At 43.6% G+C, this 16721-nt stretch overlaps 1 protein-coding gene across 1 annotated transcript in view; it reads left to right on the forward strand.

Moving 5' to 3' along the window:
- The first annotated feature begins 210 nt into the window (after positions 1-210).
- Positions 211-16721, forward strand: part of NACA (nascent polypeptide associated complex subunit alpha) — a 45444-nt gene continuing 28933 nt past the window's right edge. Inside the window, 2 exon segments of the mRNA XM_073576897.1 lie at positions 211-229; positions 2097-2168. Coding sequence (XP_073432998.1) covers positions 2099-2168 — 70 coding nt within the window. The 5' untranslated portion in view covers positions 211-229; positions 2097-2098.

A 16721-nucleotide genomic window follows, 5' to 3' on the forward strand; every position in this document is an offset into this window, starting at 1 on the left:
TAATTCCTCTTCTAGGAGGCGTCCGTGGCGAGGGCCGGGTGCAGTGTGAAGGGTGCGGGGTGTCTGGGCCTAGGCTGACCGCACAAACGCCGGGGAGCGGGCCGGGACCGGGGAAGTAACGAGGAAAGCGGGGGAGCGCCGGGGTTACAGGCCGGTGTGCGGCCCCCGGGACTGCCCGCGGGGCCTGGGCTCACATTCCCCTGTATACGCTGGGGCCGCCGTGTGCCAGGTGGGATCCTGTCCTGAGGCCACTGATAGTGTAGCTCCTCAGTATGTGTGTGGCATGTTGTTCCCACCTCTCCCCCTTACCTTCGCATTGATACGGAACCTTTCGGGCCCGCTCGTCTGTAGGATATAAGATCGGGCAGGTTCTACTTATTACACTGGGGCTTGCTGAGCTCTAGGACTGACTGTGACTGTGGTCTCTGAGCAATGACCAGTGTGCTGTCCACCAACCCGCATCACAGTACTAACACTCGGCTTCTTGTCCCTTCAGCGAAGCGCACACTGTCCATGCCTAATGTCTGGGGTGTATGCTCATAAGTGCACCTGACCTAAGGCAGCATTCATACCTCCCGCAGATCTCTGAACTCCGCAGCCTCATAGAGTAATATAGGAGGCTGATAAATATGGGTCAGGATTAGAGATGAGCGAATTGGATCGGGTCCTTCCTTATTCAGCAATCTGTATCGCCCGAATAAGCTGCAGAGGGAACCTGCCTACGTGGAGCGCGACGGCTGATCTGCTGTCCGGTCCCGCAGCTGCATGTATTGCGGATGTTTCACTGTCACAACACATACATGGAGCCTGTGTGCTGGGCTCTCCATGCATGTGCTGTGCCTGTCACACATCCCGCGACACATGTAGCTGCGGAGCAAAACGGCTGATCAGCCGACGTGCTCCATGTAGCCGAGTTGATAAGCGCTATAGCTTGCTGAGTCAGGGACCCAATCAAATTTGCTCATCTCTAGTCAGGATACCCAGAGCCAATGCATGTACAGACTGCGAAACATGGAGGTGTGAATCTGTACTTAAACTAATAAGCTTATGGGGTTTTTTTTTATAACCCCTGTTAAATCACAAGCTTTTTAGTCACCCCGTAGTGTAGGCCTTAATACATCTCGTTAACGCCTAAGAGACTGATCTCTGAGGGTTCAGAAGTCGGACCCACTGTGCTCAGCTGCTCACCAGGACAGCTGAGACAGCGACACCACACTGGGAGGTTTATGGTTACACCCATGATCAGTTTTGACCTTATCTAGAGTTACAGAACTTGTTCAAGTTTTAATATATGTGTGTGTATATATATATATATATATTTTTTTTTTTTTTTTTTTTTTCTTTTTTTCTGCATTGGCTTAAATAATAAACTTAACTCGCCCACTGCCTTTCCTCACTTCAGCCGTCAATCTTTGTTGGTGTCTGACTGTAGAGGTGATGTAATGTTGACATATGGCATCACTGCTGCAGAAAGATCAAGAGTGATCATGGGTTGCAGTGTGTGAGTGGAGCGCTCTATTTTCTAATACAGGAGTAAAAAAAATTAGACTAACCCCGGGTTTTGCGTGAAATTCTGCAGTCGTTTGCTTCTGCAGACTTGAGTCCTTACGTCGCGATCACTGTCAGGATTTTCCCAATGCCGGTGGGAGATCAGGCGGCCATGTACTGTAAGTATGTGATATGCATACGCCAATTGACATTTCCAACTGGATGTCTGTGGTGTCACTCACTCGCTTCTTTTGATTGAGGCTGCGCTTTTCTAGGCTGAATGTGGCTGGGAGTATGCATACTCATGATCACATACCGTAACTGCTGGCACTGGAGAATTCTGACAGTGTGTGATATGAGGATTCATGATTCTGCGCTCACATAGTTACTGCAGACTTTCATGCCAAACCTGGACAAGCCCTTTAAGGCGCCCATACACCTCTGTTAAACTGTCGGCCGAACCTACCCTTGGTCAACTTTCCTGTTTTTGTGTTTTTTTTTACTTGGCAGCTGCTTTGTGTGCTAATAAATCCGTTAAGAGTATCATAATGGAATTGTCGCTGTATTCGTTACTGAACTAAAGAGTTTTATTTATTCCTTCATTTTAGAAATGCCCGGTGAAGCCACAGAAACGGTCCCTGTTGCGGAACAAGAACTCCACCAGCCACAAGCTGAGACGGGTAAGTGCATGAGCTCAAGTTCTAGCTTATTTCCTTCTGTTCCTTCATCAGCCACTCCCACAGCCAGGCTTTAATTTATGGCTTCCTTATGTTCTCCTCCAGTGATTGCTTAACTTTTATTCAAAGTGTCACAGTGACATGTTGGAGGCTTTGATCATTAAAGATGTAATTGCGGAGACATCACTGATCTCTGAAACTGAAGTTAAGTGCTCAACTGAATGCTCTGTCCCTTAGATCTTAAGGCCGTGTTCAGGATTTGGTCAGTATTTAGGTCCAAACCCTGAGCGGAGCAATCAGAGGAAAAACATGATAGAAACATGTCACCACTTCTGCCTTTTCAGACAGTCCTGGTTTTGGCTTAGAGATACTGATGTAAAATGCTGACCAAATTCTGAATGTGGCCTAACTTAACTCGCTTCTCCAAGGAAAGAAACAAGGACCACCCATTCACAGAAACTATTAAAGACTGCAGATCTGGTCAGTTCTTAGGAAACAGCTGAACTCAGCCGAAAAGGTGCAACGCTAAGCATTTCTTCCACTTCTTTTTCTGAGATCAGCCCCTGGAACCTCAGTAACCAAAGCTATGAATTTCAAGTTTTCTGAAATTGGATTTATGTTATCACTGGACAATTGGGGATGGTAAAGTGCTGATGATGAATGATCAGAGCCTGCAAATCTGGCCTGAGTACACATTGAACATGTGACAAAACGCTAATAATGCTTGCATTTCACTGGTCTGGTTAACACTGCACATTGGCCAGGACACCTTTGATGTGCTTTTGTTTTGTGTTTTAGGCTTGTATACTTCGGGAGACATTTAATTTTTCAATTTGTTTTGTAGTAACTGATTGTTTTTACAGGTACAGCACATAACAGTACATCATGTGAGGGTCTATAAGAACTACTTGCAGTTGTTGGCTTTTTTTCTATCATAGGACATTTATAGAATACTCATATTTCTATATTGTCTATACTGTTTGCCTTCTTGTGGGGAGTTTGCCTGTGGTATGATATGTACAGAGGCCATGCTCCAGAATTCAGCTAGCATGGATCTCTTCAGTAAAGTTAATACAGAAGAGAGAGACTGAGGAGTGTTGTATCTCCTATTTATTTGGCTCACTCATCTTAAATATTAAGGCCCTGTCACACTAAGCGATATCGCTAGCAATATCGCTAAAGCGTCACCGATTTTGTGACGCAGCAGCGATATTGCTAGCGATATCGCTATGTGTGATACTTACCTCCGACCAGCTCCCCCGCTGGTTATCGCTGATCGAGCAAGAACGTCCTGGGCCGTTTCTTGTCGGCCGCTTCCTGCTGGCAGCGACGCGTGGAAGCGGGCGGGAGGACGTCTTCATCGCCGCATCTGCCAGCTAAGTAACGACCGCTGCTGTGTCGCTACATAGCTGGTGAGATCTGCCTGTTTGGCAGCTCACTAGCGACCACTTAGCGATGCACCAGCGATCCTGACCGCGTCATGTCATATTGTTGGGATCGCTGGTGCATTGCTTAGTGTGACTGGGCCTTTAGTGACCGTGTATTAGTTGTGGGGGAGGGGGGGTTGATGCATTTATTTTGTAGTGTTTTTTTCTATAAATCAACAGGACATGTAAAAAAAAGATGTAGTATCTTATTAGAGCATGGACACTTATCGGTCACTTTGTTTCTAACACTGATCATTCACACTTGAAAACTATCTGTCTGCAGTGAGGGATCAAATTGTACCTTCTGCCTTTGAAACTGGAGAGGGAGGGGGAAAAGCTGGAGAGGAACAAAAACGGAAAAGCACATGGAGAACCTGACGACTTCTATTTCAGTGGTAGAACTGATAAAATTGCCGGTACAAATCCTATAATGGCCAATATTGATGTTATCCATAACACACATGACTACTCATCCTGGAAGTGCAGTTACAATGTGAAGCTGGCATTTTGGTGTTCATCCCTCACTGCAGTGAATTGTTTCCACGCATGTGTTTGGTGGGGCCAGTGAATGGCAGGAACCTTGTTTGTTCACACGGTGTTGCTATTCCAGTAACTTCTCCCTCAACCACTGGGGAGGTGGCTGCGCCTACAGAAGTGGCTGCAGGATCTCAGGATAAAAACCCTGTGTCTCAGAACTCTGGGGTGGCTAGTGAGACTTCTCTGACGGCAGGAGCTGGAACCGCTCCTGAGCCTTCAGGTAGGTGGTCTATCCATAGGTAACATGTTTGCTATGTGTCTTGTAAGCAATGACTTGTCACAGGTGGCATGCATCACTTATACAGATATTTGGTCTATTCACATAAGTGCACTGGACCCACCTGCAGTATTGATGTAGAAAAATAACACTTAAAGGAAACCTGGGACTTTGCGTAAACTGTTAATCTGGGGGTAAATGGCTTTACAATTCACCCCAGCCACCAAAGTGAGAATGAACATATTTCCTCCCTGGAGCTGCTGACTTTGTGATGGGGGCTTGCACAGAGCGGTGACAGTCACTGCTCACAGTATCAGTGCTGAGAAAGCTGTCAAAGTGCAAGGAGCGATTATAGCCCCTCAGTATACTGAGAGGTGCCTGTAACCCCTCCCTGCGCCCCCTATTACTGAAAGCTGGCAGCTCCAGGGAGAGAATAAGTTAATTTTCTCCCGGTCGGTATGTTTTCATTTAAGGCAGCCTTGCAGCATGGTAATTCTATCTCCGTAGCATTAACTCCATATTTGAGATTCCGTTTTAAGCATTGTGTTGTATCGGGCTACAAAACTTCAAAAGGACCTCTGTTGTATGTATTTTACACGCTTATATAGCACCATTAATTCCACCGTGCTCTTACCCATTGGGGCTCACTATCTAAATTCCCTATTGGTATGTCTTTGTTGAAGGGAAACTCTCGCAAACTTAAGTTCCTTACAGATGTGGTGGGATTTGAACGCAAGACCCCAATGTTCCTAGGCTACAGCACTAACCACTGTGTTGCCCATCTGACAAGTTTATACATTCCTCATTATTGCAATATATGATTCTCAGGTACTTTAGGTGCTTGTGTGTAGTGTTTATCCGATCACCTCTGTCTTTACATGAGATCACATACGTTTTTTTTCTTCACTCCTCCCTTGATTCCTGCTAATCTCCATTGTGGGAATGTGCTGAGTTGCAGCATTTGCTTCAGGGCACACAGTCTGCTGATCAGTCTGTCACTGGCTTTCCACCGCTTTGATCTCTCATTTTCTGCTTGTTTGGTCTTTGCCATACTTGGATTCATTGTGTTAACTGATAAAATAGTGAGCAGTTCCTGTACATTTACTATTTAGATACATTTCTACACACTACCATCCCCTTTCTGTTGGCTACAAACCTTGTTAGCTTCAGCTTACATAGGGACAAAGTTTGCTTGGTTGGTTGTCCGAGGTCATGGCTATATACCATAGGACTATCATAGAGTGATCAGGTATCTTGCCTTTAGCTGAATTAGCAACATGTTAGATACTTAAAATGTTAAAGGAACTCTGTCAACACAGAATGATTGCTGGAACAAAGTCTCGCTGCTTCATGGCGGGACCAATCATTTAACCCCTTCCCGACCAATGGCGCCACATAGGCGTCATGAAAACTGGTGCCAATCTGACCAGTGACGCCTATGTCGGGTCACTAAAAGGTCACCCGACCCGCAGATACAGGGGGCATTGTTCTTCAACTTCACCACAGGGGGCGTGGCTTCGCCCCACGTGGCTACGATTGCTCTGATTGGCTGTTTCACTTTTAACAGCCAATCAGCGATAGTAATATTTTATCAATGAAAATTGATGAAATATTACAATCCAGCCATGGCCGATGCTTCAGTAGCATCGGACATGGCTGGAGACAGTGATCCAACCCCCCACCGACTCACGGGGCCGATCGGACCCCGATACCGACTGACGGCAGCAACGTGCCGCCGTCATCACCTACTCCCCTCCCCCTTCTATAGGCTCCCCCCACCTTCCGACATCCCCCCCCCCCCCCGTACCTCCGATGTCCCTCTACGGCTCCCGGTGTCCCGCGGTCCTGCTTCATGGGCGCCGCCATCTTGGAAAATGGCGGGAGCATGCGCAGTGCGCCCGCCGGCTGCAGCTTCATTCATTCATTTTGATCACTGTGATAAACTCTCACAGTGGTCAAAATAGAATGGAAAGTAAATAAACCCCCCATTTAGCACCCCCATAGGCAGGAACAACTAATAAAATTATTTTTATTTTTCCGTTAGGGTTAGAGTTGGGGTTAGGGTTGGAATTAGGGTTAGGGTGGAATTAGGGTTAGGGTGGAATTAGGGTTAGGGTGGAATTAGGGTTAGGGTGGAATTAGGGTTAGGGTGGAATTAGGGTTAGGGTGGAATTAGGGTTAGCGTGGAATTAGGGTTAGCGTGGAATTAGGGTTAGCGTGGAATTAGGGTTAGCGTGGAATTAGGGTTAGCGTGGAATTAGGGTTAGCGTGGAATTAGGGTTAGCGTGGAATTAGGGTTAGCGTGGAATTAGGGTTGGGGTTAGGGATAGGGTTAGGGGTGTGTTGGGGTTAGGGTTATAGTTAGGGTTGGGATTAGGGTTAGGGATGTGTTGGGGTTAGGGCTGTGGTTAGGGGTGTTGGGGTTAGAGTTGGAGTTAGAATTGAGGGGTTTCCACTGTTTAGGCACATCAGGGGGTCTCCAAACGCAACATGGTGCAACCATTGATTCCAGCCAATTTTGCGTTCAAAAAGTCAAACGGTGCTCCCTCCCTTCCAAGCGCCGACGTGTGCCCAAACAGTGGTTTACCCCAACATATGGGGTATCAGCGTACTCAGTAAAAATTGCACAACAACTTTGGTGGTCTAATTTTTCCTGTTACCATTGGGAAAATAAAAAATTGGGGGCTAAAAAATAATTTTTGTAGAAAAAAAATTATTTTTTTATTTTCACGTCTCTGCGTTATAAACTTCTGTGAAGCACCTGGGGGGTTCAAAGTGCTCACTACAAATCTAGATAAGTTCCATAAGGGGTCTAGTTTCCAAAATGGTGTCATTTGTGGGGGTGCTCCAATGTTTAGGCACACAGAGGCTCTCCAAACATGACATGGTGTCCGCTAACGATTAGAGGTAAGTTTCATTTCAAAAAGTCAGATGGCGCTCCTTCCCTTCTGAGCCCTGCCGTGTGCCCAAACAGTGGTTTCCCCCCACATATGGGGTATTGGTGTACTCAGGACAAACTGGACAACAACTTTTGGTGTCCAATTTCTCCTGTTAGCCATGTGAAAATAAAAAATAGCGTGCTGAAAAATGATTTATTTTTTTTTCACTGCTCTGCGTTATAAACTTCTGTGAAGCACCTGGGGGGTTCAAAGTGCTCACTACAAATCTAGATAAGTTCCATAAGGGGTCTAGTTTCCAAAATGGCGTCACTTGTGGGGGTTTTTCACTGTTTAGGCACACAGGGGCTCTCCAAACGCGACATGGTGTCCGATAATGATTGGAGCTAATTTTCCATTCAAAAAGTCAAATAGCGCTCCTTCCCTTCCGGACCCTGCCGTGCGCCCAAACAGTGGTTTATGAGCACATATGAGGTATATGTGTACTCTGGAGAAATTGCCCAACAAATTTTAGCATCCATTTTATCCTGTTGCCCATGTGAAAATGAAAAAGCTGAGGCTAAAAGAAAATTTTTGTGAAAAAAAAAGTACTTTTTTTTTTTTTTTTTTTTTTACCGATCAATTTGTGAAGCACGTGGCGGTTCAAAGTGATCACTATGCATGTAGATAAGTTCCTTGGGGGGTTTAGTTTCCAAAATGGGGTCACTTGTGGGGGAGCTCCAATGTTTAGGCGCAGGGACTCTCCAAACGCGACATGGCAACCGCTAAATATTGAAGCAAGTTTTCCATTCAAAAAGTCAAATGGCGGTCCTTGCTTTGGGACCTGGCGTTCAAAGTCATCACTATGCATGTAGATAAGTTCCTTGGGGGGTTTAGTTTCCAAAATGGGGTCACTTGTGGGGGAGCTCCAATGTTTAGGCGCAGGGACTCTCCAAACGCGACATGGCAACCGCTAAATATTCCAGCAAGTTTTCCATTCAAAAAGTCAAATGGCGCTCCTTCCCTTCTGAGCTCTGCCGTGCGCCCAAACAGTGGTCCCCCCACATATGAGGTATCGGTGTACTCAGGAGAAATTGCCCAACAAATTTTAGGATCCATTTTATCCTGTTGCCCATGTGAAAATGAAAAAAATTAATGCTAAAAGAAAATTTTTGTTGGAAAAATTAAAATGTCCATTTTTTCTTTCCACGTTGCTTTAGTTCCTGTGAAACACCTGAAGGGTTGTTAATCTTCATGACTATAGTTTTGAGTAGCTTGAAGGGTGCAGTTTTTAGAATGGTGTCACTTTTGGGTATTTTCTGCCATATAGACCCCTCATAGTGACTTCAAATGTGAGGTGGTCCCTAAAAAAAATGGTTTTGTAAAAGTGAGAAATCACTGGTCAACTTTTAACCCTTATAACTTCCTAGCAAAAAAAAAAAATTGTATACAAAATTGTGCTGATGTAAAGTAAACATGTGGGAAATGTTATTTAGTAACCACTTTGTGTCACATAACTCTCTGGTTTAACAGAATAAAAATTCAAAATTTGAAAATTGCAAAATTTTCTAAATTTTTGCCAAATTTCTGATTTTTTTCACAAATAAACGCAAAAATTATCGACCTATATTTACCACTAACATGAAGCCCAATATGTCACGAAAAAACAGCCTCAGAATCGCTAGGATCCGTTGAAGCGTTCCTGAGTATTCATAAAGGGACACTGGTCAGAATTGCAAAAAATGGCCAGGTCATGTAGGGGTTAAATACACCCCCCCCCCCCCCCCCCCCCTTGTTCCCCTGTATCTCTGCCCTTCTCAGTCTATGAAGCCAGAGCTGTCAATAAAATAAAAGGCAAGGTTGGAGATGGAGGGATAACAAGCAGGTGAAAAGTTGTATATAAATGACTGGCCCCGTCATGATGCATTGAGCGCTTGTGCTTGGTTTGAACGGTTAGGCCTAAGTTCACACTATGCGGTGTTTTTTGTTTTTTTTTGTTTGTTTTATGCTAATTTTGAGCTGCGTTTGAGTACCAGAAAAGCCTGTGAGATTTCAGGAATCTCATGCACACACATTGGATTTTTTGTCATTAGTATTTTGTGCTTTGCATGTTTTTGGACAGAGAGCATGTCGCTTCCTTCAGCGTCTTTTCAGCGTTTGCACATTGACTTGAATGGGTGGTGAAAAAGCCCGATAGCTGCGTTTTGTGGCAAAATCTGATTCTGTGGAATAGGACTTTGTTTTTTCAACACTAAACTTTATCAACATGCACAAGAGACAAATCTAGCATGCCAAAAACGCAAGGAAAACATGTTTGCTTTTTTCTGCAGCCTCTTTCCTGCCAAGATCAGGTTTTGCTGCAGAAGAAAAATGCTGAAAAAACACCCAGTGTGAACTTACCTTTATTCTGTGCTCACAGCCCCTTTAATAAACCTGAGTAAAAATCTGTATAACTGTGATGTAGTTACTTTCTTTTAGCTCTATAAGTATAGTTATCTTTTTTTAATGTATTCAGTCACAGATGGCCTCTCCCCTCCCTCTGAGGCACCTACACCCCCTGGACCCCCAGGTATGACAGTGTTGCTGCTTCGTACACTAATGGTGTGCTATGTCCAGCTGGGAACTAACGCTGCTGCCATGTGTAGCTGCTAGTAATGCTGAACCGTGTCTAATATGTCACATGTGAATACCACCTCCGTGTAATCTAAATGTGATTTCAGGCTTTACTTGTTCTCCAAGAATCATAACCTCTATGTGATGTCAAGGCTTTGATGTATCTTGGACACTTCATTTTCTGAATTTGGCAGGGTAGTAATTAGAAATTGGCGAACATGGATGGAACTGTCCTGCGTTCGTACTGGATAGTCACTGTTTGGGCTTGAACGGTGAATACGGCCTGCTTTTTTTTTTTACTTATTTTTTTTTTTTTTTTTTTTTATATACTGATGTCCGGTGCAGTGTTTGGGATAAGTCCATGGGGAGGGAGGGAGAAAATTTTTTTCTTAGCCATTCAGGAATCCATTATTTTCAATGGGGTTCAGTGGAGAACCCGAACTTCGCCCATCCCTAGTAGTAATGAATATAGCATTGGTCGTCCCGTCTCTCCCACTGTCGATCCCATGCTGTGTGCTGGAGCTCACAGGGAGGAGTAGCGACAGTGGTATTCTTATTGAGTAGTGTTTTATGAAGAGTTGTTAAAGGGCTACTCTTCCCACAGTACAGGTGACAACTTGCTGATTGGTTGTCTGACCACTTGCCTATTTCTCATGTGCAGCTTTTTATACTTCACCTGTTCATACTCAAGAATCTCACTCTTATTTGGTTCCAAAAACAGAGCTGCCGACCCCTGTGGCTCCAGTAGAATCTGCTGCTAATACTAAGGCTCCAGGTATTATTGCTTGCGAAACTTGAGTTTCTTTTTAATAGTTTGCAGTGTTGATTAACATTCACCCATAAATGTAAGAAAGTAGCATGCAAATTGCCATAAACCTGTGTCATGGCAAACACAGATGGGGACCTGATTTTGTACCTCATCTCTACTTGTTGCAAAAACCGCAGTAAAGTGTTTTGTCCATGTGATCTTCAGTTGCCACATTTGTATGTCCCCTAAGTCTCACTTTTAATAACTGTTTTAAGCACTTTCCCCCAGTTAGTGAATCAGGCCTGTCTAGTGCATGCTAGTTACACCGCTACTTCTATTCGTAGCTCATCTTATAGATTCCCTTGCAATTTAGTTATAATTGTAGTGCATGGTGCTAAGGTTATTGCCATGTGTAAATGAATAAACTCTGCCTTCAGAGACCCAGCCTCCACCAGCTGAAATTCCCGCACTGCCAACCTCTGATGCCAAGGCACCAGGTATCATGTGCTTTAATTTTTCTACAGAAGTAAAATGTCTGATGTATTCAGTTCCTTTCAATGTGTGGTGTTTATTTTCTCAGTTTTGTTTTAACATCTAAAAAGTGTCCTTTTATTATTATTATTATTATTATTATTATTATTATTATTATTATTATTATATAGCGCCATTTATTCCATGGCGCTTTACATGTGAGAAGTGGAAATATAGACACGTATAATAAACATGTGTAAGTCAAGGGGCACACAAGTACATAAGGAGAGAGGACCCTGCCCGCGAGGGCTCACAGTCTACAGGGATGGGTGAGGATACAGTAGGAGGGGGTAGAGCAGGTCGTGCGGTGGTTCAGTAGACCGAGGATCATTGCAGGCTGTAGGCTTGTCGGAACAGGTGGGTCTTCAGGTTGTTCTTGAAGGTTTCCATTGATGGTGAGAGTCTGATGTGTTGCGGTCCTTTGGTCATTCGCCCATTTTATTTTTTGTGTAGTAGTGCAACTATATATATAAAAAAAAAAAAAAAAAACTATTTGGAATTGCAGTGGTCTCTTTGAATTAAAATAGGATGTCAATTATACAAAAATGGTGAGCCATACTTAAAGGGGTTGTGCCATACATTTAACTAAGTAGCAAACATGGAAATAAGTGATATTGTAATTTCGTTATTAAAAATTATGCTGCGTTCAAAAAATAACCTTTCATCATCCGAAGTAAGCTCCATGGCATTATTCCATCTGCAAGCTTTATCCGTCCTAGTGGCCGATCAGCTGACCGATCATGTGCAATTACTGTCATCATAAAAAAGTTTCCCCTGCGCTCACACAGGTCTGCCGGCATGCACAGGATGCAGATTGCTGAGAAGCACGAAGGCGTGCCAAGTCATTTTTTTTTTTTTTTTTTTTTTGGGTATCCCCATAATCGTATTGACTTGCAGAAAAAAAAAATGGTGGGTGGCACTTTCAATGTGCAGCATAGTGAGTATTTGTTCAGCATAGTCAGTAGCGTATACTATAAAACATTGAAGAAAAAGAAAAAAGGCCGCATTCTGTTTTATACTCCACATAGAGTTAATACATTAGTTAATGACCCATATATTACAAAATGGTGCAGTTGACAAATGCAGCTCATCCTGGGGGGGAAAAAAATCTCATGCAGGTACATCAACTGCAAAATGCATAAGGCTCTTGCAACAATACAGAATCCACCAAAAAGTCTGAACATAAAGTACCGTAGTCTCCACTATAATCACAGGAAGGATTATTGTCGGTTTATAGACAACACAGGGTCACAAGACGGTCACCGGTCAGACCATGCCTAGAACAATATTCCATAGAAGTCAATGGAAGTCTCTTGATCATTGCGGTCTTGCGTGCATGTTGCTGTTGTAAAGCGTTTGTCTAAATGCAGAAAATTGCATAAAGAAAGACCTAAACAGAGATGTTTCATGATCTGGCTTCAATATTGGAGATTCATTCCCTTCAAAGAGCCTTACATACAGTCTACATAATGTTTAGCTCTTGTCTGAGGTTATTGCTACCGATCCTGAAGCTCCAGGTATTGGATATGGGACATGGATATATACCGGAACTTTTCCTGTCACGAGCACACAGTCTCCTTTTTCTCCAAGCTCCAGCTTTCCAGTCTACAAACACGGATGTTCTCATTGGGGTTTTTGAAGTTGCACCCTTGTAGTTGTTCTTGGACAGAGGAGATGTGCACTGAAGTTGTTAGTAATCTGTCTGTATACTTATATTTGGTTTAGCCTCAAAAGAGAAGCTTCCGTCACCCAAGGTCCCAAAAGTCCCAGCTGCTGACTCCAAAGCTCAAGGTACTGCCAAGTCAGATGGCTCAGGGGCAAGGCTGTTAATGGACAATTAAGTGGACATGTAAATAAGCGGATTTATTTGTTTTAGCGCGAAAGAAAAAATCTAAATCTGGTGTCTCTAAAGTTTCTGTTGCTGAATCTAAAGCATCAGGTATCGTGGCTGCACGACTCTGCATGTCGTCTCTATTGTAGGGAGTTAAATGAATAATGACTTTTCTTTCTGAACATGAAGATATTCAAAATCTAAACAATATATACATTAATTTCAGCCAAGCATGTTGTGCTGACTTTTTGCCTGTAGAATGAGTGTATTGTTGCTGTTAATTTTGTAATATTTGCGTTTGTCTTAGTGCGATGTAACTGCAGGTTGGGGTATATTTTTGCCTTGTGGTTGAACGACTTCAGTAGCATGCGACTGTTTAGGGTTGTCCAGATATCCGAAAACAACCAGCAACCATGGTGGCTGAGACAGTCGACAGTGCTAGTCTGAGTCTTCCACTTACCGTCTACTAGGAATCACTGACCACCTATTTGTTGTATTCCACGTAATCTAATTACGCTTATGTTTATTTAGCTTCTAAATTAGAGACCCTTCCTACTGTGATCCCTGCAGCGTCCACTGAACACAAAGCACCAGGTATTTTATAACGTCAATGATTTCTCTTACTGATGGCGCTCTTATTAATTTGTGGAGTTGCTCTTCAGCACTTTGGTTAAACCGTGCCTATTGGGCCCAACCATTGTAACCACACAACCTGAGAGTGGATCGTCCTTTTGTCTCACTGAGTGAGGATATGTATTTTTTGCTTTAGCTTTAGATAACAAAACTGCTCCTGAGACTCCTGCGGTGCCTGCTGTGGAGGCCAAGGCACCTGGTGCTGAGGAGGCCAAAGCGCCAGGTAACTGTGTGTAGTGTGAACAGTAGAATCAATAGCATGTAACTGTAAAGTTATACTCTCCTGCTTGTTCCATGATCAGCCAGCTGCTGAGCTAAGCTTCCGACACACAGAATGCCAGTCTGAGTCTTCCAACTACTGTCCTTTGATGATCACTGAGCGCCTATTTGTCGTATTAACAGGAGATCATGCATGGGTGCTAGTGTAATAAAGGGACTTGTGCAGGACACTCACAGAACGTCATACCGTTACTTTATCTACCGTCATGTACAGTTCGCCGTAGCATCTGCAGGCTGTCCATGATATTGTTTAAAGAGTAACTCTCATTTTATTTATTATTTCATGTATCAAGATTTTCCATTAAAATTAGCAACTTTGTTACATATCTTCTCATAGTTGTTTCTTTCTCTTGACAGAATTGATCAGTCATTATCAAAATTCTCAATTCTGAGCTAAAATCTGTATTCAGTGAAGACAGACTTTCCCATTACTTAGGAGTTGTCAGCTGCTACTGATAGGATCCTATGCAGCTAGAAGGAAGAAGAGCTGGAGGCAGCCTCCTCCTATCTAGATGGGACATGGCAGCTGCTACTGATAAGACTAAAGGTCCCGTTACATTTAGCTATGCACCAGCGATCCTGACCACAATACGACCCGGTCAGGATCGCTGGTGCATCGCTATATGGTCACTAGTGAGCTGCCAAACAGGCAGATCTCACCAGCGATGCTCGGCGGTCGTTACTCACCTGTCAGACGCAGCAATGATGACCATCTTCCGCCCGCGTCCATGGCTCACTCGTCGACGCCGGCAGGAAGCAAACGACGAGAAATGGACCAGGCCGATCTCGCGCGATCAGCGATAGCCAGCGGGGGTGCTGGTCGGAGGTGAGTGTCACATGTAGCGATATCGCTAGTGATATCGCTGCTGCGTCACAAAATCGGTGACGCTTTAAGCGATATCGCTGTGTGTAAAAGGCCCTTAAGTAATGGGAAAGTCTGTCCTCAACATATATTACAAAGTTGCTTGTTTTCATGTGCACTATTCATTTATAAAATTAAAATGACAGTTACTATTTAACAGAAAAGGGGATTAGCTCCAGCTGCGTAAAATTCTTCTTTATTGGATGAGGTTAAAATAATACATAATGGAACTCTCCAAATAACCGCACCAGGACAGACCATCAAGCAAAGACCATGTAAGTCGACACGCGTAGCCCTTGCTTTGTCCTGTCCTGGTGCGGTTATTTGGAGAGTTCCATTATGTGTTATTTTAACCTCATCCAATAAAGAAGAATTTTACGCAGCTGGAGCTAATCCCCTTTTCTGATTTTCTGATGTTGGTCCGCACGGAGCTCCGTGAATCTGCAAGTGGTTACTGGCGAGCTGGCTTCCCCTTTTTCATTTTCATCAGCTACTATTTAACCCCTTTACGCCCTTGGACGTATAGGTACGTCCTAGCTAGCGTTCCTGCATTTGATGCGTGCTCCGGCACTGAGCCGCATTTTTCCCTGCACATGAAAGCTGATCTGATCAGCTGTAATGTGCCTCTAACAGCCACTGTTGTTAACCAGTTGAATGCTGCTGTCAGTATCTAAAGTGGCATTTAACTCGTGGGATCCGGAATCACTTCATGAGACTCGCTCCTGTCACGTGATCGCAGGGTGCCTATGGGTTGTCATGGCCGCCAGGGTCCGGGATTTGTAAATCTCCTATGAACACCATCCCAAGGCCGGCATTCATAGGTCATTTATGCTACACATTGCAGGGCTGAATCACTGCTGTGTATAGCTCAGGAGATCGGATGATCGCAGCTTCAAGTCTCCTAAGGGGATTATTGAAGTGAGTAAAAAATAAATAAAAGTCCAAATCGCCCTCCTTTTGCCCCATTCAAAATAAAACAATAATAAAATTAACACATTTGGATTCTCTTGAGTTTAGAAATGTTCAGAAAAAAATCAAAACCGCCAGAATTAAATTTATTTTATTTTTTTGGTCGCCGCAACATTGCAATAACAGGCTATTTCAAACTTCATATCTAGCCCAAAATGGTATCAATAAAAATGTCCGCTTGGGGCACAAATGAGCCCTCACCCATCCCCAGATCATGACAAATGGGAGACGCTACGGATCTCGGAATGTGGCAACCTGTTTTTATTTATTTTTTTTCGCTTCTTACAAACGTTGGAATTTTTTTTTCACCACTAAAGTAAAAAAGAGCCTATCCATATTTGGTATCTGCATTCTTGTACTGACCCAGAGAATCCTATTTTCTGGTTCGTTTTAGCATTTAGTGACCATGGTAAACAAAAAACGCAAAAAAATATTGTGGAATTCAATTTTATTTTTTTTGCAATTTTACAGTTTTCCAGTACACTACATGGTAAAGTTAATGGTGTCATAAAGTACAACTCGTACTGCAAAAAACAAGCCCTCGTATGCCTATATTGCTGGAAAAATAAAAAAAAGTTATGGCTTTGAGGAGGAGAGCAAAAAACAAAAATGTAAAATTGTATGGTAATGAAAGGGTTATATTGTCCCAGATTTTGGTGCCGTGTAGCTTCCCTACCTGAATGTTTGCACTTTAGGCTTTGCAACAGTTCAGCTGCAGTTGATTGACAGGTCATGGCGAGAGTGATAAACTCATGGCCGAGCCTGACTGGTCCAGTCTCCGGTTATGGTCCCGACTGGATCTTTATCTCCAGGGAGTTTGAGATAAGTGTCCGGAACTATTGGACAGCTATGTTCTGATTCATGCTGGACATGGTTTTGCAGCATGAAGCGGGTGGCAGGTTCCCTTCTAAAGTAATTTTGTCTCCGGATTTTTTCCACATAACCAGAGAGCAGTATAAAGTAGAGAGACACACACTGATTGCAGCGATATCACTTATCAGGTTGCTTGTTGTAGTTTTGATAAAATCACATT

Source organism: Dendrobates tinctorius, unplaced genomic scaffold, assembly GCF_039654945.1.
Source record: "Dendrobates tinctorius isolate UK_male_01 unplaced genomic scaffold, ASM3965494v1 ptg000051l, whole genome shotgun sequence".
Lineage (NCBI taxonomy): Eukaryota > Metazoa > Chordata > Amphibia > Anura > Dendrobatidae > Dendrobates > Dendrobates tinctorius.